The sequence below is a fragment of the Camelus dromedarius genome, chromosome 1, assembly GCF_036321535.1.
Source record: "Camelus dromedarius isolate mCamDro1 chromosome 1, mCamDro1.pat, whole genome shotgun sequence".
In the NCBI taxonomy this organism is placed as follows: domain Eukaryota; kingdom Metazoa; phylum Chordata; class Mammalia; order Artiodactyla; family Camelidae; genus Camelus; species Camelus dromedarius.
The window spans coordinates 69,499,949-69,525,748 of NC_087436.1; the positions used below are offsets into that span (position 1 = coordinate 69,499,949).

At 35.2% G+C, this 25,800-nt stretch overlaps 1 protein-coding gene across 1 annotated transcript; it reads right to left on the minus strand.

Moving 5' to 3' along the window:
- Window positions 1–217: 217 nt before the first annotated feature.
- SULT1B1 (sulfotransferase family 1B member 1) lies at window positions 218–16,347 on the minus strand. The gene is made up of 7 exons (XM_064485151.1): window positions 16,074–16,347; window positions 15,040–15,168; window positions 11,851–11,948; window positions 9,991–10,117; window positions 9,258–9,352; window positions 5,737–5,917; window positions 218–2,891 (listed from the first exon to the last, which is right to left on the minus strand). The coding sequence occupies exons 1-7, from the start codon at window positions 16,219–16,221 to the stop codon at window positions 2,779–2,781; spliced, it is 891 nt and encodes a 296-aa protein (XP_064341221.1). The 5' UTR covers window positions 16,222–16,347; the 3' UTR covers window positions 218–2,778.
- Window positions 16,348–25,800: the final 9,453 nt, after the last annotated feature.

Genomic DNA, 25,800 nt, shown 5'->3' on the forward strand with positions numbered 1-25,800 from the left:
TTGCACAGAAAGGGTCTCCATAAGATTTATGACAGCTTGTTCTCTCCTCCCTGAATAGAAGAGAACAGAACAGAACAGAGCACAGCCAAGCCCCACCTTATGAACAGGCTGCATTACAAAAACTATTAGTCATTTATTTGGCCTCTATGCATTTTACCCAAGACATTCCTTTCTAATCATATCACTTGAAATGTACATTAACCTAGATGAGCTTCAGTTAAGTTATTTCCATCTTTATTTAAACAATAAATAAGTACCAGTTACAACATAGCTTATAGAACAAAAACATTCACAAATGCAATTGTCACAGGTTTGCAGGCAGTGTCCCAGCAACACTAGGGCTCTGAGACCGGACAGAGCTTGGAACCTTCACAGTGTCAGCTTGGGCATCATTATCTGATTATATTCATGATAATATTTTGAGAAGTAATCGAATATGTCATAGAGTGATTAAGAATGATATTTTGGAGTCAAGGCAGGCTTAGCTTTAAATTTTAGTTCCAAGTTTCAGTTTCTTCACCTTAAAATTGATGTAATAATACTTCTACAAGATTGTATGATATTTAATAAATGATCAATAAAAATAGTAGTGAAATATAAATTATAATAATAATTATGATCCCTGTCACATGGATCAATGTTGGAGACATCGGTGTGAACTCATGTTTTACTTAATACAGATATAGATAGCTACCTATAGAAATATTTATACATATATGTCTATACACAGGTTAGTATACACACATGTAACTCCTTGTTCTGTCAGTCAAGAGGGCTTAGAAGCAATGCCAACACAGTAGCAATGAACACGCCTGGCACTCAGATCTTGATTTTTCTAATACCATTCTCCAAAAAGGGAACCAGAGCCCCTTGGAGAAATGGCTGAGTCTACAACTGGGACACAGACTATGTAAGATGGGTCTGGAGTATTCTGCACTGCCAGAAAATAATAAAAATGCTCAAAACAAACACGCAAACAAATCTACAATAAAGCTGGTATGCCAAAGGAATTCAGAAGCCAACTTAAAGAGCTCCCAACAGACAAATTGGAAAAATTTGAGGAAGAAAATAAAGTATAACTGATTTATAACCAAAAGTATAAAATAAATACCTATGAGTCCTCACTGATTTAAATAAATGATTAAATACATAAATAAGTGGTAGAGAATTTAAAAGTCTCTCAAGCAGAATATTTCTAAATTCTATAGATACTTCTTATGTCAGGAGATGAAGCATTACTTCACGCTTCTTAAATGTGAGCTGCAGGATGTGATTTTCTTCCCAAGTATACAATATGGAAAGGGAGAATAAAACACAGAGCAGAACTTTGCAATGGAAACCTGATAAACACTGTTTGAACCAGATGAACATCAACACTGGCAAGTCATATAGTTAGTATATATTCTTGATGTGATGTGGTGAGAATGATACTTTAACTCTGTGTGTGATCTTTTCCACCAGAACATATTTGTTCAGTATAATCATGAGAAAAACACCACATAAATGCCAACTGAGAGGCATTCTACAAGACAGCTAGCCAGTACTCTTCGAAAGAGTCAAGGTCATCAAAAACAGGGAAAGTGTAAGAAACTTTTCACATCTAAAAGGAATCTAAGAAGATATGATAATTAAGTGTAATGTGGTGCCCTGGATAGGGTCTTGACAGAAGAAATAACATTAGAGAATAACCAAGTCAATCGAAATAATGTTTAGACTTTAGTTAGTAGTAATCCAGCAATATTTCTTTATTTATTGTGACAAGTATGCCATATTAATGTTTATTAATTATAGAGGAAACTGGGTGTGAGATTTCCAGGTATGAGGTTCTCTGTAGTATCTTTGCAATAATTTTGTAAATCTAAAACTGTTCTAAACAAAAAGATTAAAAAAAAAAAAAAAGCACAACTGTTGTATTTGAAACCAGAGAGGGGAGGCATAATGCCCATCACTCTATTGTTACATCCCCAGTCCCTTGAACTGTAAACAATATACATCAATTTATTTTCCCAATTTTTCTTTTATCAGGTTAAATAATTTACCTTTAAGTGAAAATGTAGCAGCAATAATTAAAAATTGTATGATAAGTCTCATTAAATCATTTCAGCATTCTTCTTAGAATTAAGACAAAGCACAATTCTATTTACTGGGTAGAAAATCCTTTTGAACATCAAGTGGATTTCAGTTCTTTGCTCAAAAATTACATAATCAGAAGTTAGAAATTTGGACACACAGAAATTAGGTATAGAAACAATATTTCCGAAATCTGAACCACATTATCTGGAACATGAACCATATTATTCAAATAGAGCCTCTGCAAGATGAGTGACTCAAGGAACAACTTGAAATCCAGAAGACAGAAGTGGAATAGAGTGTCCTGGGTCAAGTTTTTAGGAAAGGAAAATTGGAGCAGAACTGGGAAATACAGTGTCAGTGTGAAAGCAGCATTTCTTGAGCCATATTTATAAGGCATAGAACTTAATTCTAAACCATAATATACGGAGATTGAGTAGGAAACTTTCTCTTGTCAGTACTAGTCTAGGAAAAGGCAGGAATGACCTACAAAAAAGTAAAGATTAGTCCTAACATTAGGGAATTTGGAAGTTCAGAGTGAATGAGGAGCAAAACTGGGACCTGATTAACCATGCTGAAATATCAAAGTTTTAAAAGCATATTTTTTCTTCTTTATAAAACCACTGGATTGCCCAAGTCAAGCCATCACTGCCCCTGTTTCAGCAAGCTGCAGGTCAGTTCTTTCTTCAGATTTTCGGTATAGGCTCTTTAAATCTCCATGCGGAACTGAAGTTCAGTTTCAGATATTTCCTTCTTATAAATGGCATCAAATTTCTCATTTTGAGCCACTGTGAAGTAATTCTTCCAGTCACCTGCAATCCCTAAAATTTACAAATAAAAAAAATACGAATGAATAAAATATTTCCATTGTGAAGGAAGAGTTAATGTATACCAATAGTTTCCTGAAAGAAATTCTTTTAGTGTTTCTAATTGTCCTGGGTCATGGAGTTACCACCGGTCACTGAATCAATGGTCAGGGAATATTTTATTTCATGAGTTCCTTTTGGACACGGTACAAAGAACTGGTCAGCAGCACAATCAAATCATGAAACACAAAGCTGAAAAATTTATTTCCCAGAAATAGTAAATGAGGGTGTTGTGATATCTGGATGGTGCTTGTGTTCTCTGAATTCACTGGACTCATATCTTATTTTAATTTTAGAGGATGAGAATAGCATTAAAGTCAGACATAAAATGTCCTTGAACCATTTTTGCAGAAGTGAAACTATTGGGATATAAACTCACATTTAATCTTTTATACTTGGATGCTTAAAAATAATTATTTGAAAAATAAATAATTTTTATGGTTAATACCATAAAAATATGTTTTGAGGAAAACATTAATTTTGCCATTATATGTAACATTAAATATAATCGTATTGAATCACAAGCCTTATTAACCCATGTTGGCTTGATGAAGATTTTAAATCCTTTTAATGAAAAATATCCCCAAGAGAAGGTTGTTTGCTTGGTTATTATACTTTGCTCTATTTTCTCCAGATGGCACGTCCTCTTTGGAGTGGACGTGAGGGTAGTGCATATTTGGGATAATACACCTGTAAATATATGATGGAAAACAGAAAGTGCAGATTTAAACAATAAAGAGCCATCTACAAAGTATTCTAATGATCTATTTTGAATATGAATATTAGATACATAAACACATTCCCTTCTCAATAGTGTGGGAAGTGAAAAATGAATTTTGGCAAAATCCCAGGGTTTTCTATTTTGCTGCAACATCAGCATAAACTGTGGACATCATTTATTCTCTCCCTGTCACCTTTACCATTGTGTGGCTAAATTAAGACATTGATTTATCCAGCATGGCATCCTTCAAGAGTGAGTGTGCTGTGCCGGTCCCTTTGTTCATGCTTCATCTTTGAGCTTTTTCAACATCTATGATATACATGCCTCTTGTATTATGAGCTTCTTGAAGCAAATGTATGTGTCACTTATGTTCTAGGGAATACGAGCTGCCCGTAGGTATTCATGAGCAGCTTTTCTTAGATGTTAATTAATGAATAAAGGGTATTCTTTAAGTGTTCAGTGAATGCATGAATGAGTAAATGGATAGATGAATCTTGAACTATTTAGACTAAAATGACTTTATTAGTCTATTATTTTGGGTCAGAAAAAATGTACTGGATGCTTGTATTTTCTTTTTACCATTATCTTCCCCCATAACTTATGCTACAGGTGTTGTTACTTTCTCCATTTTGTCAGTGATGTTATCAAAACTTAGGCAGATGTATTTATTAAAGTCATAGATGCAGGAAATGGCATAGCCTGGATAAATTCCATATCAATCTAACCACAAAGGATGTGTTCTTTACTGTACAGGCGATGTACAGACTGTTTCTCTTACTCACTCTTCCTTGAAGTTGGAGAAACCATGGAATCCAGACACTGAGCTTGCCTCATCTACCTCTATACTTTAATGAGACATCATGAGATTATATCTGTTTTCACAGGACTGGGGATAAAACTCTCCTTGAAGTCACATTCCACAATCTGGCATAATCAGAATTTGCCTTTTTAATAAAGAGGGTTTTTTTTTCTCAGATTCTTCCACCAGGAAAATGTGTATGTATGTTCGTGTGTGTGTGTGTGTGTATCACTCTTCTTTGTTTGAATTTTTAATGCATCATTTATAATGAAAAACTCGTCTTGCCCTCTTACACTAGAGTTCGTTTTGAAAAGTAGTGTTTCTGAAAATTAAAAAAAATAATTTGAAAACAATAGGACTATTTCAAGGTACAGAGAAAAACGCGTTAGAAAAATCTATAATCATATAATTCTTTCAAGAGTGAGGGTTTTGCTCCACACGTTCATATGCACAATGTAGTCCTAGGGTTATGTTTACTTCCCAGCACACCAACAGAAATTGTATCTCTTTCTCTCCAATTCAAGAAAGAATATTGAAGCAGCGGGTGACATTACTAGGTGGATAACAGCTTAAATTTAAGTTAATAATTTGTTAAATTTATTATTGTTATTGTTAATAACACATTTTGACACAAACTGTATACAATAAATCACAATATACAGTATTTGCTTCAGTGAAAGTAAAGCTCTATTTTAACAGAGGATGCTGTATTTCTCTATTGTCATCTTTCTAAGTTAAATTTAGATTCCATGTTTCTTATAATTCAGATGTTATTCTTAGGGAGCAAAAACTTCACATAGGGTAAAAAATGTCCTTTGTCTTGGTGAATCCTTAACAAAGTGACCACGGCTTTCTAAATGATATGAGGTCTTTAAAGAAGTTGATACTGTGTTGAGTAACATTAGGTTATTAGTGGAAAGAAGAAGGAAGCCTAGGCCAATTTGAACTGCAATTAAGACTTAGGAATAAAAAATTTAGAACGACTCACATCAGAATTGACAAAACAGTGCCTTTTAGCAGAGTAGTAAATAGGAAGAGAAATATGTATCACGTACACAAGGTGCTCTGGTAACAAGTTTACAGGCATTATTTCCTTTAATAATTTCTAATTTAACTCAGTAACTTTTTGTGAGAGGTATTATTAGAGTCTTTATTTTACAAGTGAAGAACTTCATGCCCAAATTGGCTAAGTAATTTGTTAGAGACTACAAAGCTAGTCCTCATTTTAGAGTGAATCATAAGAAAGCAAAAATGAAAATTAAACTCAGCAAAATATTCACCTTTGCGCATAAAAGAGGATTTGCTGGGATCCATCAACATACTTGGTAGATGTGTATAATTCACCAGAGGGTTGTCCTTCATCATTTCAAACGAGGTATGATGGATGATCTTATCCAACATTTCATCACTCAGGTTCTTCTCTAGAAATCGAGCAATCTTCTTGATTTCTTGCTTTGGATTCTATCAGTGAGTAAAGAGACATAATCAAATAAATGGTGAACAATCAATCATTAACATAATGTGAAAAAATTAATCATAAAAATGAAAAAATCAATCATTTATACTTAGTAAAAGTAGAATAGAAATATTTTATTTATTCTAGAGCCTATACTTTTAGTTTATATTCAAAGTACAGTAAAAATAAGCCTTGAGCTAAATATTAACAATATTTAGAGAAAAAAATTATAAAATTTATTTTAAGCTCAATTTGTAATCCGATTTGAACTGTGAATGTTTCAGGGATCCAGTATCTTTTCCTTCTCTCTGCCTTTGTTTTTCTGTTCTTAATCAAACTTGCTTTCTTCTTTTTAATAATAATATTTAAAAACAAAAATAATCAATTTAGGGACAACTTCAGGTATGTTTGCCTTAGAGTAAAAATACTGATTAAACCTTATTTGGACAAAAAATATTACAAATCTACTCCAATGAAGGTGCAAAGATATCAGAATCTAAATTATTCATTAACCACTGAGGATAAAAAGAACAAAATCTGAAAAATGAATCATTTTCAGATTTTAATATCATAAACTTAATATTTGTAACTTTTTAGAAAGCTAGGCCTTAATCTGCATGGATATATTTGGAAAGATTTTTAAGGAGGTAACATATAAGCGGAGTTGAGAAACAGTCACAATTTACCAAGATGCACGGTCTCCTGAGGTGTGAATTTCCAACAAAAAAATGATTAAAACTCTCGGATGGATAGGGTCTCACAATGTGTTCAAGGGAGACAAAAAGTAAAGTGGTTGGAGTCAGGATTGAGTAGTTCATAGGAGTTAGAGAGGCTATAAATCTGGAAAGATGCACTAGGGTAAAATTGAGAAACTCCTCAGATGTCTTGCTGAAGGATTTGGACTGTATCTGTTATCCAGGAGGGAAGCAATAGTATTTAATAATAGTCTTATTAACTGTGTGTATGTATGTCTGTGTGTGTGTGTGTGTGTGTGTGCGTGTGCACGTATGGGTATGTTTTGGCAGGGAGTTCCCTATAAGGGACGTCCTGGCAATATTCTATGTATCAGATCTCAATGAGAAAAGATTAAGATGACTACTAAAGGGGTGTCAGAGCTTAAAATAAATGAAAGTTCAGAAACGATGATAGTGGAATAAAGGCCAAAAGAGAAGTTAGTAGTGATACTAGAAGAACCTACAGGTGGACAGGCAAATAGCAATTTCTGTTAGGGATTTAAACTGCTTGAAGAATAATCTGCCCACTGCCAAAATATCAATGATGATGTGAGTTTATAGAACAGTAGACATTAAAGCAGAGAGTGCTGCCTCCTACTGAATCTCCCTCTGCTCTGTTTCTCTTTCACATCATTGATCGGGAATTTGAGAATTGATGTAGACACTTGTCAGCCTGATAAAAATTACTAGACTTCTCTCTGAATTTAATTATATATAATTATAATTTTGTTCTATTGTTATTTTTATTAAAACAATTTATATACATACATATAAAAACATTGTCTAAAAATGACTGTGTGATGGGAGAAAAACATCTTCTATTATGTTTGATGTATGTAGCAGGTTTGAATGGAATCCAGAATATCTGGCTGATTGGGATAGACTGAAAAATCACTGTGAACAAGTTGATTAGAATAAGGTATTTTCACTGAATACGGAGGGAAAGTTTGGACAAGAGAGTATTATACTGGGGAGCAGCGTGACATGACATCTGCCTCAGCATTTGGATACCAGCCCAGCCCAGGAAACGCATTTTTTCATCCTATGGAGAAAAGGGTCTACATTCAGAAGCTAAAATTGCTCTTTTCTTAAAGCTAATAAGTGATACTTTGGTGTCCAAGAAGTAAAGAGAGACATTGGGTACAGAAGAACAATTTTCTCTCTTATGAAGAATTTATAACAACTCTGATTAATCTAACACTCAAGGGATATCACCACTTTTTAAAAGTGGTTTCATAAAACCACTTTAGTTTTACAGCTGTGTATTATATTGTCAGCAAATTGACATTTGTTGCCTCAAGCCTGCATGAAGGGGAAATGGTAATGTTTAGATCACAGATTCTTTTTGGGCTGCAAACAAGTGTGATGGAGGATGGGTGCCTGGGCAGGGACTGAAAATGCAAAGGACACACATATTGATGAGATGTGAGAAATACCCTGAGAGTTTCTCAGAAATGCCTGGAGCAAGGGAGATTTTACAGAGAGCAAGGTTTCTGTTATGCAAAGTAGGAGTGATGTCACTAAAATGTTGTTATTACTGCTCATTCATTCATTCAAGCAATCAATTATTCATACAACAAGTGACCATGAGCCCCTGTTTATGTGACAGGTGCTATATGAGGTACTGTGGATTCAGTTATAAGAAAGAAACTTGTCTTCCATCAAGAACATGAAAGTCTACAGAGTATCCTCATTTGCATGTTCAGGCTTTTATAATTAGATAAACTTGGTTTCCACATATTTCGCAGGTGTGTGTGTGTGCATGTGTGTGAATCTGTCTGTTTTTGTGTATTTGGCTAATTTAAGTAAAATAGCCCACGAAGAGGCCTGGAACTTTGCAGCAGTATTTGAGCTACTACTAGTTCATACAGGAGACCAAACCAAATGAATGCTTAGCAGTCCCTGGACTAAGAATGAGGAAGTAAGAACGTAAAAGAGAGGGACACATTTGAAAGATATAATAGGTTGGGAGTGTGAACCAGCAGGATGTTCAGGATATAGAGGAACCATATCCACTGTATGAAAGCCAATGAGGACAACTAACATTCAAGCTTTGAACACTGGATGAACAAATAACATCATTAACCAAAAGAGAGAATAAAAGAAAAGTATTTCTGGTCAGAGAGAGAGAAGCAGTGGAGTTTTGTTTTGGACAAGTTAAATCAGATGGTCATTTTAGTAAAAGCATGGATTTGGATTCAGGGTAGAAGTTAAAATGGAGTTTTTGGTGGGTCATTAGCACAGTGGGTATGGGCATGATCACCAAAATATGGCAAGGAGTTCAAAAAGAAAAAGACTACGTGGTAGGTAGAGATGCACAGGAAGATCATGACAGTGCGATAATGCATAAAGCACAGGAGAGAGTTTCAAAAAGAAAAGATGCTCAAAAGAACACACCAGTTAAAAAAGGATAAGAGGAATAAAAATGTCACTGATTTCTCACTTATAAAGTCATTAATGATCTTAGCAAGATTTGGGTAAACAGACATGGAAAGAGGCAAAGCAATCATTATCATTTTAGACTCCACAGATTAAGTTAAGAAAATCTGTTACTCCTTTTACCCCCAGGTGTGGTTGAGGAATTATGCAGAATGCATTTCTACTCTTTTACCTCTTTCATATCTTCATAGTGTAAAAAAAGTATTGGGTGTTCTTCCTTTTTCTTCCACCAGCTTTTCACATGATTAAACCAGGAACCAAAGGCCACTAAAACCAGAGAAACAGTCTAATTCCACAAGGATTCATCAAATTGAAGATTTGTTTGTGAGCAATGAGACAAATTGTACAAACATTTTGTGGAATTTAGTAATCAAGGGAGCTGAGACTATAAAGCCAATTTAAATAACTACATAGATAATCAGCCATTGATGGATGTATAAACAGTCAGATTTTTAAAAATATATAAAGAAGCACAAAAGAAGCACTTCAAATGAAAATACATTGACCTCCAGTAGGTTATACTTAGCCTCACATGGAAGAAAACTATACTTTTATGAAGTACTCATATCAACCATTTATCTAAGTACTGTGCATGTATAACAGATCTAACTAATGATTTTGGCAGTTTAAATAATTTCTATTGTAAGCAAGGACTGAGATTAGATTTTTAGCAACTGAAAAGAGATTTGAGAATATATTCATTAAGTCAATGTTTAAGACCAGGTTTACCTACTGAATACTAGAATACCATAATAAAATACTAGATGTATTTGATTTAATTTTTTAAAATGCAATTTGAATGTACTTGTTACTGTGTTTTGAAAGGAAAATACATGCCAGTAATGATTAATAGTATTATATTACATTTTTTTTAAATTATTAATTTTAAGCCAAGGCCTACCTACCATTTCCAGTTATGAATTTCTCTAGATATTCTTCCCAGCTTCCAGGAAGAGGTTGCAAATTATTCATTAAGTCAAAATGGTAATACGAGACTGCTACATCCTTGGCATTTCGAGCCAAATAAATCATCTGCAGGGGGAGAAGGAAGAAAATTAGGTGCATGATATCTTACTGAAGAAACAAATGTAACATATAGGCACATAAAACAACAGATTTGAAATCCATGAAATTAAAAACAGGAAAACATTAAGAAAACTAATGAAACCAAAAGCTGAATCTTTTAAAAAAAATCAATAAAATTGATAAACATCTATCAAGAATGGCAAAATAAATACAGAAGACACAAATTACTAACAGGAGGTATCACAACAAATCCTGCAACTAATAAAAGAATTATAATAGTATAAAAAGATCTTCCACCTCCTATGTCATCAGGAAAATGCAAATTAAAATGATACTGAGACACCACTCCACACTTAGTAGAATGGCCAAAATCCAGAACACTGACATCATCATATCCTGGTGTGGATGTGGAACAACAGGAACTCTCATTCATTTCTAGTGGGAATGCCAAGTGGTACTGCTACTTTGTAAGACATTTTAGCAGTTTCTTACAAAACTTAACGTATCAATGATCCAGAAGTCGCACTACCTGGTATTTACCCAAAGGAGTTGAAAAATAAAGACCTCACAAAAACCTGCAAATGGATGTTTATATCAGCTTTATTTATAATTGCCAAAACTTGGAAGCAACCAAAGTGCCCTTCAGTAGGTGAATGGATAAACTGTGGTACCTCCAGACAATGGAATATTATTTGGCACTAAAAAGAAAATAAGTTATCAAGCCATGAAAAGGCATGAAAGAATATTAAATGCATATTACTAAGTGAAAGAATACAATCTGAAAAGGCTAAATATTGTATGATTCTAACTATATGACATTCTGGAAAAGGTAAAACCACAGAGACAATAGAAAGGTCAGTGGTTGCCAGGGTTGCAGGAGTAGGTGGGGCACAGAGGAATTAAGAGGGCAGTGAAACTGCACTGTATGATACTATAATATTATATATACATGTCATCATGCATTTGTAAAAACCCATGGAATGAACAACAGCAGGAGTGAACCCTTATGTAAATTATGGACTTTGGGAGATAATAATGTATCCATGTAGGTTCATCAGTTGTAACAAGTGTACCACTCCGGTGAGACGTGAGAGAGAGTGTTAAGGAGGAATCTATGGATGTGGGAGCAAAGGCTATATGGAAAATCTCTTTAACATCCTTTCAACTTCGCTGCTAATCTAAAAGTGCTTTAAAAATAAATAAAATTACTGTAAAAATAAAGTCTTAAAAGAAAGAATAAGAAGAGAATATTATTAACAACTTTTCATTACAAAATTCAACAACTCAGAATTCCTTACGTATCACAAACTAGCAAAGGTCATATAGATAACCTGAATAGCTTCACAGTTATTGAAAAAAATTGAATCTCAAATTTAAAAGTTTCCCCAAAGCGAGTATCTAGGCTGAAGTGTCTCACTAGAGAACTTTACCGAACAATTAAATAAGTACCGACATCCTTATGTTGAGTTTTCAGAGAAGGTCAGAATATCTCAGACAGCTGGGAAATAAGATTAGCAATACTGTGCTGAGATAAGGATCTTGTTGCTACATCACTTTGGAAAATTTGAGTATGTAGGTTTAGGCTAACCATGTATTTTTTAAACTGAAACACTTTCATATGTAGCTCAGTTCTCATGGTAACAAGTAAACAAAACGTTTGAGCCATTAACTTTATTACTGTGTGAATGAGAAAGAGGCAAGGGCCACACGTTAAAGAATTGACTTGTAAATGAGTATACCTTGCAGTTGTTTTCCCAGAAAGACTTGGGAATGAGATCGATTGGTAGATGCGTCTTCACAAGCCGGGGTGATGGATTCTTCTCTAATTGTTCTATCCCTGGGAAAATTTGGTTTGATTATAGAGATACTAGAGTTTCCAAAGAGCCTGCATTTCCTGATTTTCTCAACCAACCTTTCAGGATATTTCTAAGCAGTATATAATGCTGTCAAATTTTGAACCATTCACAAGCATTCTAAGAGGCAGTATTTTCTAATGGTTAAGAGCTTGGGTTCTGTGGTTAGCTCTTTCGTTCAAATCCTTTCATCTCTTATTTATCATTGAAACATCTGGAAGTATCTCAGTCTCTAGGCTTCACTTTCTTCACCTCCAAAATAAGGAGTAGTTATACCAACTTTAGCAATTTGGAGTTTTATAATGTGCATTATTATAAATAATTATAAAAATGTTTTTTTATGTCAAAGAGATATTGACAGCTAGTAATTCTCACATAGACTATTATTTTGTGGCAGCTATGTTAGTATAGATGATATCCTTGTATAGCATCAGCTGCTGTATCTGCCTTTTCGTTATTTCCTTTATGTGTCATATATTATATATACATACATATACTACATAAATACCAAATGAAATTGTTGTATAGTTTTTGGGTATTAGCTAAACTCTCCAAAGTCATACACCTAACATATGGTAGAATTTAGTTTCAAATTAAGTCTTTGGGTTAGGGATATACAAACTTCTTGAGACAGAAAGTATCCATTTATTTTCTATATTAAGAGCTGGGAAGATCCCAGGAGCCTGGATCACTATGTAAATAACTTGCCCAGTCAGAAGGCACTTTTGGAGTAAAGGCATACTCATAGAATTTCAGACATAGACTAGGAAGAGCTGGGCTAATCCTTTTAATTTATGACTTTTTAATGGACTCAGTGGCCTTTCTCATAGCTCAGATATATCTGTTAATGATGCCATCCCCTACAGAGTCATCGATCTTAAAATCTCAATTATAGTAGTCTCCTCCTCCAAGTCTCACATCCAATAAATCTTAGAGTCCTATGCATTTTTTTTCACAGTATTACTTATATCCAAGCTAACCTATAGATTACCTATTAATCCTATATTATCTTCCCATCTTTTGCATACAGTGGCACACTTGCCCCACATTATACCTGACTCACTCATTCAAAGCAATACTATGCTTCAGTTATTTACAAAACTTAATTACATATGCTAAAAAGCCACTCAATTTCTAATATAGCATCCTTTTAAAAATGTTCTATACAGCACTTATTTTTGTCTGACAGTTTATATTTGTTTGTTTATTGTCAGTTCCCATACCTCTTCCCATCTTCATTCCCAAACACATGCACTGAAATGGAAATTCCATAAGAGCAGGGATGTAGCTTGTTTTGTTCACCAATAAATATTCTGGGGAGAACAGGTCATAGCACATGGTTGTATGAAGAACCCCGTAAAATCAGTGCAGATAGGGTTGGCAGACTTAGGAAATAAATATACAAGAATCCCAGTTAAATCTGAATTTCAGGCAGACAACAGACACCTATTAGTATAAGTATCTCCTCTGAACCATTTGGGATATACTTACACTAAATAAAAGAGCTATGTATCTGATTTTCAAATTTAATTTGGTATCCTGGATTTTATCTGGAAGCGTTAATTATACATCTGTAAAATTCTACCAGGCATTTCATTATGCTTCCACTGGTAGCTACAACCACTTTATCCAGCATGCAGAAGTGAGAAATCACAATCTCCCACAGCGCACTCTTCCTCAATGCCATGACGAGGAATTTTATGTCTGTTTGTTTTATGAAGTTTTCCCTATCCATTCTTTCTCTTTCCTTCCTCAACTTCACCGAAAGATTTCTCACCCTCTCCCATCTTGTAATTCTTTTGCTACGTGAAGTCCTTTCAATGAACCCTGTACATGCACAAACATGATTGCTGGGAGTACATAATGGCATTGCAAGTATTCACATTCAGGCTCCAGGGTAAATCTGAGCAACAGTTTCCTCTACTCTACCTGCTGAACCTCCCCTGCTCACTCTCTGGTGATGCCCCACAGCCTCACTCCCCACCTGCAGCCCTTGGTCTCTGCCCGTAATCCCTGACTCCCCTGTCCCTGGTTACTTAGATTCTGTCACTTGTTATTTCAGACTTTTCTATGGCTCTGGAGTCAGCGCACTCTTGCATTCATTTTGATTGCTTGTCCCAGAATAATCCTTTAGTTCTAAGCTTTATCATTTGCTTTCTGATTTTAGGCAGCCACACAGAAGGAATGACACCTCTGTTGATCCTTCTCTGCCTATGGAAGTAAATGGCTCCCAAAGGGGAGGAATTTGGATTCTGCTCTTTAAATTTATAGATATTCACCATCATACTACAGTCTTCTTATCCCAGGTTTCTAGCAGCGTGGGAAAGGCAGGCCTTGCTTTTTGAACCCTTATCACTTGCCTACAGAACACCACACCCTGCTGATTCTTTCTTAGCTCACTGAGTATTTCTTGAAAATTACAAGCCCTACGTGATTTCTGTCTAGTCTCCAATTGTTCTCACTTTTCCTGTCTTTCATTGTTGTTGTGGTGGTGGGTTTTTTTCAGTCCCTGGACTAAACCAAGGTCTTTTCTGCATCTAGGGCCTCATACCCACAAGTCCTGAAATATGCTTTCTCCAACTACATGTGTGGCTTTAGGTCTCCATTCACAGTTGATATCCCTGAATATCCAATTGAAAGAAAACTCTCCTCTTGTTCTCTTTAGAGCCCTATTCTTTGGATACATTGACCAATAATATTCATGTATTGTTAGTTTATTTACTTGTTTAATGTCATAATATTATTGCAAGCTCCTTGTGGGCAGGGCATCTAATTTCCTGATCACTTTATATCTAGCCCATAACATAGTGCCTAGTTCTTAGAAACGATGAATAAATATTTGTAGAATGAAAAATGAATTCAATTAATAATAAGTTTTATATTTTGAGAGGCATTGGTATTTCTTTACTTATTTAATTTCAGCAATGTCCAAAATTAAGAAATTATTGTCCTAATCTGGTAAATTCTGCACAAAAAAACTCAGTAAAAGACAAGAAACATTTTTGCCTATCAACCAAAATTTTAGTTATTTTCTACAAATTACAAAATTATAATTCCTGGGTGATTTAAAATTACCTGAAGTTCTTACTCCAGGGAGAACCATTTCCAGCATTGGAACTTTAGCAGTTATAAAATCTCGCTTACATTTTTCAACATCTCCATCATTTAAAATCATGTCCAGAATTTCACTAATCCAGGTGGTACCTGTGGCAATAAATAACATTCTTTTACAACCTTCACCTGAATCTAGGGGGAAAAGGTTCCTGTTGGAAGCCTACTATCTTAATATATTCTCTTAGAAACTTAATTCTGCAGTTTCCCGTTCTATGCCTAAATGCCCTTTTTAGTATACTCAAAGTAGATGGCTACGAGACAGGAAGGGGGCAGGGCACAGCCATTCAAGGAATGCTACAGCGAATAACATCAAAATGGTGGAAGAGTCAACCCCCAGCAGGCCCTGAGGCTCAAGATGGTGGGAGATTTGACTTCTAGTAGACCTTGAGCTTCATTAAATGCTTATTGTAATATGTTAGCATGGTGAATAGCAGGCACCATGGCAGCCCCAAGGCTAGCCACAAAAGGTCCAAGAGTGGGAAATGGCCACCTTCCTGGGAATCCCAGCCCCTTCCCCAGGCTAGTTAGACTGGTCCTTCCACTGATTTGCATATGAAGCTACCAAAGCCCATAAAAATGGGCAACACTGCCCCTCATGGGCCCGGCCTCTTTCTCTCCATTTGTCGGGAGATGGCCCACACTCTCTGTGGAATGTGTACCTACTTTTAATCTGAGTACCCAACCCCCACACCTCGTGGCCTTTCTCTTGCCTTTCTCTTGCCTGAATAAATCTTCCTTCACTCAACTGTGACTCATTCTTGAATTCTTTCCTGTGTGAAGCCAAGGACCCACACTTGGCGTGGCACATCCCAGGGGCTCAACCAAAGCCTGGGACACAGCCCTTCTCACGCCCCACATCTGGTTTTCTTGAATCAGCTATACTGACTGCTAAGAATGCTAATTTTATTTAGAACATTAATGATTTTGTAGAGAAGCTAATTTTCAGGAAATAAAAGTCAAAGTCAGACCCACATTTGTCTGGGAAAAAAACTCACCTGATTTGGGGTAAGTGGCTATCACTATGTCATCCCGCCTACTTTGGAACTGTTCAATCTTTTCCAAGCCACTTGCAAAAGCGTAGGTGATGGGACAGCCACGGACTATCTTCAGATTTTTTCTCAGGACGTCATTTTGGGAAGTCATTTTTGTTTCAGATTGTACGAATACTTAATAGAATATTTGCACAATCAAATCATGGAGAAATAAAGAGGATAAAAGTCAAAAGCTAAATAAGTAACGTTATTCTTAAGACTTTGTAACTTGACACAGAGCAAAGTTGGTCTTTAACCACTGAACACCAGAGGTCTAAATACAAAGGGCATTTTTATGCGCATACAGCTGTGGATTGCAAGAGTAGCAGCTGGCTCTGTGACAAGCAGAACAAAGGTCTTTAGTGGAGGCTTTGGACAGAAATGGAGCTGCATGTATTACTTTGAATTAAAAAAATCACATTTCATAGAAATATGCGAAAAATACCTGGAAAAATAAACCTATCACTTATCATTACACTTCAGTTGCACTTCATTTTTTCTTACAGGAAACTTGTCTTTTTTACCTTTGATCTTCTGTATATAATGCATTTGCTTTCGCTGTCTGCTTCTAAGATATCCTTTCTTTATCATTAGTTTCGGGCAATTAAATTATGGCATACCTTGGTGTGGTTATGGTCCCAGGTTTATATGTGTCCCGGTGCTTCAAGTTTATTGAGCTTCTGAGAATTGGGCATGTATAGCATTTACAGTCGTTATTTCTTCAAATTATTTTTTTCTGTCTTTCTCTCTTCCTTCTGAGACTCCAGGACACATAAAGTTGTTCACAGCTCACTTAAGCTCTATTCACTTTTAAAAATCTTTTTTTCCCTCTCTTTGTGTTTCATTTTGGATAACATCTATGGCTATTTCTTCATATTCACTAACTTTTCCCTTTGCAATGTGTACTCTGATGTTAATCCCATCCAATGCATTTTTCCCTCAGACATTGTAGATTTCATCTCCAGAAGATGATTTTGTGAATGATTATACTTCTCCTGTCTCAACTTTTTAGCATTTTGAATATACAAATAGTGACAGTTTAATGTCTTTATTTGCTAATTCTGACATCCATGTAAATTCAAGGTTGTTTTCAATTGACTAAATTTCCTTCCACTATGGTTGCCTTCTTCTGCTAGTCATTCTTGATATTTTTTATTAGATGCCTGGTGTTGTGTCTGGGGTTTTCCTTCCTGTGCTATTGCCTGGGAATTCTCGCAAGGCAGTTAGCTGGGGAAATTGTAGGGCTTCTTTTGTTTTCTATCCACTGTTGTTCATTGTGGTTGTTTCCAGGGCAAATTTATTTTTTGTTACTCTATCCTGGTTAGAAGCTACGATGATTAATTTTATGTGTCAACTTGATTGGGCTATGAGATGCTCAAATACTTGGTCAAATATTATTCTGGGTGTTTCTGTGAGGGTATATTAGGATGATATTAACATGTAAATCGGTGTCTTAAATAGAGCAGATTGTTCTGTCTAATGTGGGTGGGCCTTATTTAATCATTTGAAGGCCTGACTAGAACAAAATGTCTGAGTAAGAAAGAATCAGGCTTCCTGCCTGATGACCTTTAAACTGTAACATCAGTTTTTTTTCCCTGCCTCCAGAATGGAACTAAAACGCTGGCTTTTCCTGGATTTGCAGCCTGGCAGCTTTTGACCTGGAACCATACCACTAGCTCTTCTGTTCTTGGGCTTTCAGACTCAGACTGGAACTAATTCATCAGCTATTCTAGGTCTGTGGCTTGCCAATTCATCCTGTAGATCGCGGGACTTGCCTCCCTCTAAAATCACCTAAGCCAATTACTTATAATACATCTCTTTATGTGTATACACATAATATAAAAATTGCTTTTTATACTCTTTGATTAATAACTATTCTTATCATAATAATCCTAATAATACTAAACTTGAATTAGAATCTCATTGATCTGCTAAGGTTCTCATTGTGTCTTGATAGACTATTAGTCAGGGTTCTCCAGAGAAACAGAATCAATAGGAGACACACACACACACACACACACACACACACACACATATATAATGCAGGCAAAGGAGAGAGAGAGGTAAAGAGAGAGGGGTGAGAATTTACTTACATGATTGTAGAGGTAGACAAATTCCAAGATCTGCAGTTAGCAAGCTGGAGACACAGGACAGCCAATGTTGTCGTTTCTATCTGAAAGCCAGCAGGCTAGAGACCCAAGGAGAACTAATACTTTAGTTCAAGTATGAAGGTAGGCAGGAGAAATTCCCCTTACTCCCAGGAAGGTCTGCCTTTTTATGCTACTCAAGTCTTCAGCTGAGTGGATAAGGCCCATTCACGCTAGGGAGGGCAATTTGTCTTACTCAGTCTACCAATTCGAACACTAATCTCATCCAGAAATATACTAACAGACACACCTGGAATGTTTGAACAAATATCTGGGCTCTCTATGGTCCAATCAAGTTGACACACAAAACTGACCATCACAGAGGGGCTACTCATTTTTTTTCTGCTTCATTGTCACTGAACTTTGTAAGGAAAACTCTAGCCTTGCTCTTGCTTATGTGTTTCTCATTTTACAACCTCTCCCCCCGGCCCTCATGGAACGTAAACGTCCCAGAAATAGAAGAAACTGTAGAATGTAGACATTATAAAATTCTTCATAATCTATTGTTCCGTTTATTTCTGAGGATCTGTCAGTCAACAATAATGGATACAACCAGATGAATAGAGTTTGAATTAATAACAACCTAAATTATGTAATATCTTAAATAAACTTCTGTTGCTTCTAGTAAAATAACTATAACTAGATATCAGAGGTTGCCAACCTCTGTTTGGCATTGATTGATACATATGTTTTTATCAGGCAAATATTTTGTCAGTGATTTGGTGATTCCAATTTCCCTGAGGGCACTTTAAACATTGACTGCACTTGCTCAGCTTTCCTTAGTCACTTGTGTAATGAGACCACAAGTGAAATCACTACTATGAAAGCTAGCGGCTGCTTAAACTCATATGCCTAACATTGATTTGTAGACAAAAAGACCTGCTTTTGATTAGGAAAAAAATATTTTGGTGTAGCAGCCTGGTATTTTAGAGGTAACTCCTCCACATCCTGCTGCCACCCTCACTCCTCAACCCCTTAAAAAAGTCTAGAAGAGAGAAAGCTGGACACATTAAAAATTTTTTTACATTGTAAGACATGCATTATATGTCAGATTTTCTGTCTTATAATTAATGGGTATGCACACAAAAATAATGTATCTTTTAATTTCTCCAGTAAAAATAGTTATTGAATAATGGCTTTGTCTTAAAATAGACAGCATTTTATGCTAGAAATATGGTGAAAATAATTTGAATTTTGTATTTTCCTTACTGCTCACAGAGTAGAAGAATTAGGGACTCAGAGGCCTAGAAAAGGGTAGATTAATGACAGAGCAGAATCTAGCACAGAGTAGACACAGACAGGTTTAGAGCAGGCAAAAGCCTAAGGCAAGTGTGCCAATGAGAGGGCGTTTAGGAAAATTAAATTAAATATTCTATGTTAAATTGCTGTCTTCTCTATGCTTCTCATTTATCCTCTATTTTTGATAAAGTATCTGATTGCTTCTGTAGTACCTTTGTTAGTGCAGGGGCAGGTTCTAGTAGAAAAAAATTCTCCAGCATGAATTACTGGAGAACATGTTGGCAGCCTCATGAAAGGAACAAGTAATGGCCAGGAACTTAGCAAAGGAGGAGATGGAAAGACGAGAAATTGAGTATGTAAACACTCAGCCTGGAATAAAGTAGGTACTGGATGGACTGAATGAATGAATGAATGAATAGTGAGACCTGCACTTCTCATCCAGACTCTTCTAAGACCTTGGGGATAGTGTTACTTCCGAGTTTGAATATAAGGGATGAATGACAGCAGAAGTCAACATAGTATATTCAGATATTAGATTTGAATTTTGCATAATATATGAAATAGCTTTCCTCTATTAATTTCCTAGCAAATCATTTCTTCCCAGATAATACAAAGGTAAATATCAATTCAAAATCTCATTTGAATACTTGTATAGTCTGAATTAATTGAGGGAAACAAGTGAGGCCCTCTTTTTCTTCTTTGGTTCCAGAATGTAAAATTCAGAAATATAATTCCACTTACCAACTCTTATTATGTATACAGATTATTATGAGAAAGCAAATGGATATTGAGGATACAGTTTTATATATCATCAGTTACAAATTATATAGACACATTTATTTCCCGCATAGTAAGTGATTAACACTATGTTATACATTTAAATATCAGTGCTGGTCCTAGTTCATGTCTTTTCCATTTTTTTCTTTATTTTAATGTAACTTATACTATTATTTTATATTTGTATAATTGATTCAAAATCGTTATTTAAATACTGTCCATGTACAAACGCCATGTACTATTGTCATCACTTGAGAGCTTGTTAGAAATGCAGAATCTCAGGCCGCAATCTAGAATCAGAATCTGTATTTTAATAAAATCCTCAAGTGATTTATGAGCACAAGAAAATTTAGGAAGCATGATTTTAAACCACTTTTTATCTACTCTCTAATAATACAAGGTAAACATAAATGATTCATCAAAATGAATTGTGTCTCCTAGAAATTAAATTGTATTGATTCTGCTTAACATATATGACCTCTGATCATTACCCACAGTGACGATAAGCCTTACTTTCATTTTGTGGGAGTGATTAGGAAACGGAGTTGCAGGGAGTCTCCTCACACACACAGCAAGTGAGTGCGTGACTCAGAAATTGACTTGTTTTCCTAGCTCTGCTCTTAGTCATACTGCAAATCTATGTCGGTGGGCCTGACCAGAGTCAAAAGATGTTCCTGATTTACCTCATTCAAATAAGGGTGTTCACAGTTTGTAAGGAATTTTTTTTTTTTTTTGACAAAGCCAACTACCCTCTGACAAAAAGCTTACGTTCCTTATGCTGCAAAAATGTTGTCAGAGAACTATGGATATGAGTAACAAGATGAAAATAAAGCAGCGGATTGTGAACACATCCTAGTCACATCTGGGACGTGGGTGTAACCAACTCAGGGACTTAGGAGGAGCAGTCCTGAATTAGCATTGCCGCATCACGACCAGTGAATGATGAGGTTTAGAATTATGTGAGAAGGTAAATTCAGGGGAGGGGACCCAAAGACATACAACAACTGATAACTAATGTGATTGAGTCAGATACCCTGGAAGATGGTTTATAAATGACATTTACTTTAGAATATAAAAATTCGTTCCTAAAAATCTTGTAAGTCTTACGTGAAAGTGACAGACCACGTTACGCGGTTACTTACTGTAGTTTACATGGCACTGCGCGTCTTCCTAGTTAGATCGAGCCGCAGGCTGAAAGTCTCAATGCCTAAAACTGGCTTTAAAAAGGAAAAACGGAAAAAAGAGAAAAGTGGAAAATAATGCCCCTCTTAGGAGACACGGAGTCATCTGACATTAAACCTGAATGGTTCTTTTTTTTTTTTCTTCAGGTGGGTATACCATGTTTATTTTAATACATCTCATTCGTTTGTTTTGAATGGTTATTTTAATGAGAAAATAGTATCTCTTCCATTTGTTTCACCCTAACAAAGTACAGCTCTGCTTGGTCCACATCAAGCCACTAAAATAAGTGAATTAAATAACATGTTCTGTATTCTGGAAAGTATGTTAAAGTGATGTGTGTGCGCGCGCATGCAGGTGTGTACATGGGGGTGGGGGAAGAGAAGGGAGGACTACAAGTGGATTCCTTCTTCCTTTATGAGGCTTACGGTTCTATGAGAAGTCCCCCAACCCTGACATTCTTCACAAGAGTCTCACTGAACCCAGAAAAGTAAAAGCGATCACTGAAAGTCTGAGAAAGCCTGCATAGCGTCAACAACAACACTGAGTTTCCTGTGAGAAAATTGCAATTAGGGAAAAACATCCCAATTATAAACATGTGTTCAAAATGGAAACCATTCAGGGAGCACCATGCTCTGTGGATGCAAGATCAAAACTTAGAAGAGAAAAGAGATTGAAAAAGAAAATTTTACCTTGCGGTTGAATTTCCTTTTTCAGTTTAAATTTCAGTTAGTGGTGCAGCTGCCGAAGGGACCTCTGGGTACAGATGGTAGTCCTTGGAAGGGCAGGCAAGAGAAGCCCCAGGAGACTCACTCCAGGGAAGAAAAATAAGCTTAAAGATATGATCTGAAGGCTGTAGTCAGTGACTTCATAGGCTGTTAAGATATACAAGGTTTGAACTATACACACAGAGGCAGGGCCTGTTGTTTCAATAGCTGGAAAAGCCAGGAAGCCTTGAGAAGGAAATGGGTCAGGGTGGAGACCAAAAGTAAATAAAGTCAGAGATTACCTGGATTTAAAGTTCTCCACACTCCTTCAAAGGGTTTGAGAGAAATACATAGGGAAAGAACCTGAAGGGTCAGTGGACGGATACCCGTTGCTTCTCTACAACTTCTAAGAATGTCTTGTAATAATTTTGGTTACATTGGAAAGCCATTGTGTGTGTGTTTCTGTGCATGTACACATATGTGTGAGTTTTCATCTGAAAGAAACATGAGTTTCCAATATCATGAAAAAAGCATATACCAAGGGTAAAATAATTTTGACATCAGAAACGGGGAGGGTAGAACTGATGGTTGAAGAATACATTTGCTTTCTGTCACTCTAACCATTTCTACAACCTCTCAGACCTTTTGTTTCGTTTTGTTTTATTTGTTTGTTTTTTGTGTTCTAAGTCCCATATACTCAGATAAAGAGTTTAGTGGGAGAATAATGTGGTAAAGATGCTAATGTTGGATGAGACTAAGGTCCAGCATATCCCTGCCATGCAGAAATAGAGAGCAACAGTTTTAGAGATCTAGATTCTTTTTGTGAAGGGTCCAAATGCTAAATGTGTAACTATTGGCAACTAACTACATGCATCAAACAATATAAACACTTTTGTATGGCACATGCCAAGGAATGTAATTTGCAAAGGTGTTTGGCATAAGGTGTTAATTTCAGAAAAACTCTACTTAGATGTGCATAGATTGCCTGATAACCACATTATTAATTAACTCATCAAACTTCAGTTGGTATATACTAATTGAAAAACACTCTAAATCAGAGATTCTTGAATTTTAGCATGTTTCAGAATCATCTGGGAGGCCATGACAAAACATAGATTACTGAGTACCAATTCCCAGTGTTTCTGATTCAGTTGGCCTAGGGTGAAGCCTGAGAATTTGCTATTACAACAAATTCTGAGATGATGCTGATGCTACTGGTTTGGGGACCATACTTTGAGAACCATGAGTAAAAATATCTCTTGTTTTAAAATATATATTAATATCCTATGGTTAACTCATTCATTAATCTCTTTATCCATTCATTTATGTATTCATTCAGTCATTCACCAGACCTATCATGTTCCAGATACTACACTAGAATAAAACGAAAAGCATTAATGTTTGCCTTGCTGATTTATAAAAAATTATTGATTGAATGCATTCTGTATCTGTTGATAGCTCAAATTTTACCCATGAGATTCAGAGATTCTAAAAGATTTGTCTAAACTCCTAAACATTAGGTAAAGAATCAGGCTCAGAAAATAACTTGTGACTTTTAAGCCATGTAAGCTTAACAAACAGAGTAACAGAGATAGAAGAGGGATTAAGAAAAACAAAAGATTCACAGTGCATGTATTCTTTTTCCCCTAAAATTAATCCTGTGTACACATCAACCAGTCTAAACAGAAGTATTTAAGAAGATTAGATCCTTTCAATTTCACTGTCTAATAAAATAAATAAATTCTATGAAGAGTTAAATAAAAATTAGGAAATTATTTTATGGCAGGTGAGAAATATAAAATTGAGAGGCACTCAAAACTTTAAAATATTTGTTTTTCTCTTTGTAAAAGTAATAAATGAACATTGCAAAATAATTCTAGAAGATATAGAAAATACAGATTTAAATCTGTTCTAAATTTTACTACAGAAACAACCACTATTAATATTTGGGTATTTGCAGAATACTCTAAATATTTTCATTCCGCTTTCTCCTGCAAAAAAGGTATTATATTATACATACCAGTTTTACACTGAATTGTGCTACAATAATATTTCATACTTCAGAAAAAAATTTAGAAGCAGAATTGCTAAATCAAAGATATATCCTTTGTAAAGTTCATCCCAATTTAAATTCTCATTAGCAGAATATCAATGCACATTTTATCCATCCTAATGACCAACATTTGATATGGCAAACCTGTTGTATAAACTTATGGGCAAAAATTATCATCTCATTATTTAGTTAGCACTTCTTTAGTTACATCAGAGTTTGACTTTTTTATGCTATTCTGATTTAATGTGTTTTTTAAAAGGGATGGGTAAGTTATTGATAGTCTCTTCTTATTTTTCTGTTAAAATATTTATGTCCTTACAGTTTGAGGCCTTTTTATATATTAAGGACAAAGAATTACTTTTTCCATGAATAGAACAAATGTTTCCCCATTTGCCATTTTAATTTTATTTATTTCCTTCACAGGAATTGTGACATGCAATTTACTTTTGCATAATAGCCTGATGTTTATTAACTAATTTTAGTTTTTTTATGATTTATCTTATAAGAAGATAAGTTACTTGAAGACAGAGAATGTGTCTTATGCTTTTTTAAAAAATGCGTATAGAAGGCAAATACAAAGAAATGCTGAATATACATTTGATTTTTGTACCGGCATTAGTAAGGAAAGGGGCTTCTAAATTTTAGCCACACATACATAAATAACCACATTGGACATTATTTTTTATTGCATGTTTATAAAGATAGTATCTTCAAATTGTGATCCTAGTAATACTGAATAAATGTTCTAAATTTTTTAAAGAGCAAGTTCAAACATGGGAAGTGAGAAGAAACGTTAGAACAGGAAATGTTATTTTTGTGATATTTAACTCAAGGCAAAAGGGATGATAGCTTTTTTCAGATTATGATGTTTTTCCTAATTCTCTTTTATGTTTTGAGGACATTTCTTTTTATTTTCCTTATCTAAGAGTATGCAATTTAATATCCAAATATATATCTATGTTCTCCAAATTTCTATGTTCTTATACCAGTGGTTTCTGCATATATAATATTTTTCTCAGTTACCTTTCTTATGAATGTGTGAGTCCAAAGGAGAAGCTAATCATTTTTGAAACTGTGTATGTACCTGTAAATTCCTGAGCACAGGGATATCTTTTCCCCCAAGCTAAGAGTCACTTCCTTGAAATTCTTTATGTCATCATAGCTCATCTACCTGGGAAGGCAGGGATTAGGTTGAAGATCAATCTGCTTCCTCTCTGAAGGCAGGTAATACTGACAGGTCTCACCAAAATGCTTTTGCCTCACTTCCTTTTCAGAACTAGGGAAGTCCCTCATCTGAATATTGATATCCTTGTATAACTTAGTCATTTTTATTGAAGAGGGATGGTAGCAATAAAGGACATTATTGGATAAAGAAATATTCACAATAAATATAAATTATGCCATTAGGAAATAAATAAAAATGTCCAAAAGGAGGCTGACAGAATGTAGATTTCTTTCCTTAAATGTCTTCAAAAGCAAAAGAATCTGCTTGTTCAACATAGTTAAAAATCCCTTGATGGCAAAACCTGGAGTTTATTCCTCCTTATAAACTAATTGTCTTTCAAGGTCTTACTTAGGGACATCAGGTT

Coding starts and splice junctions, on each gene's coding strand:
- SULT1B1 (XM_064485151.1), bottom strand. CDS start 16,221: ATGACTTCCCAAAATGACGTCCTGAGAAAAAATCTGAAGATAGTCCGT. Junction 11,949..15,039: donor CCCTGGAGTAAGAACTTCAG/GTAATTTTAAAT, acceptor AAATTTTCCCAG/GGATAGAACAATTAGAGAAG. Junction 2,892..5,736: donor ATCCTCTTTTATGCGCAAAG/GTGAATATTTTG, acceptor TGTAAATTTTAG/GGATTGCAGGTGACTGGAAG.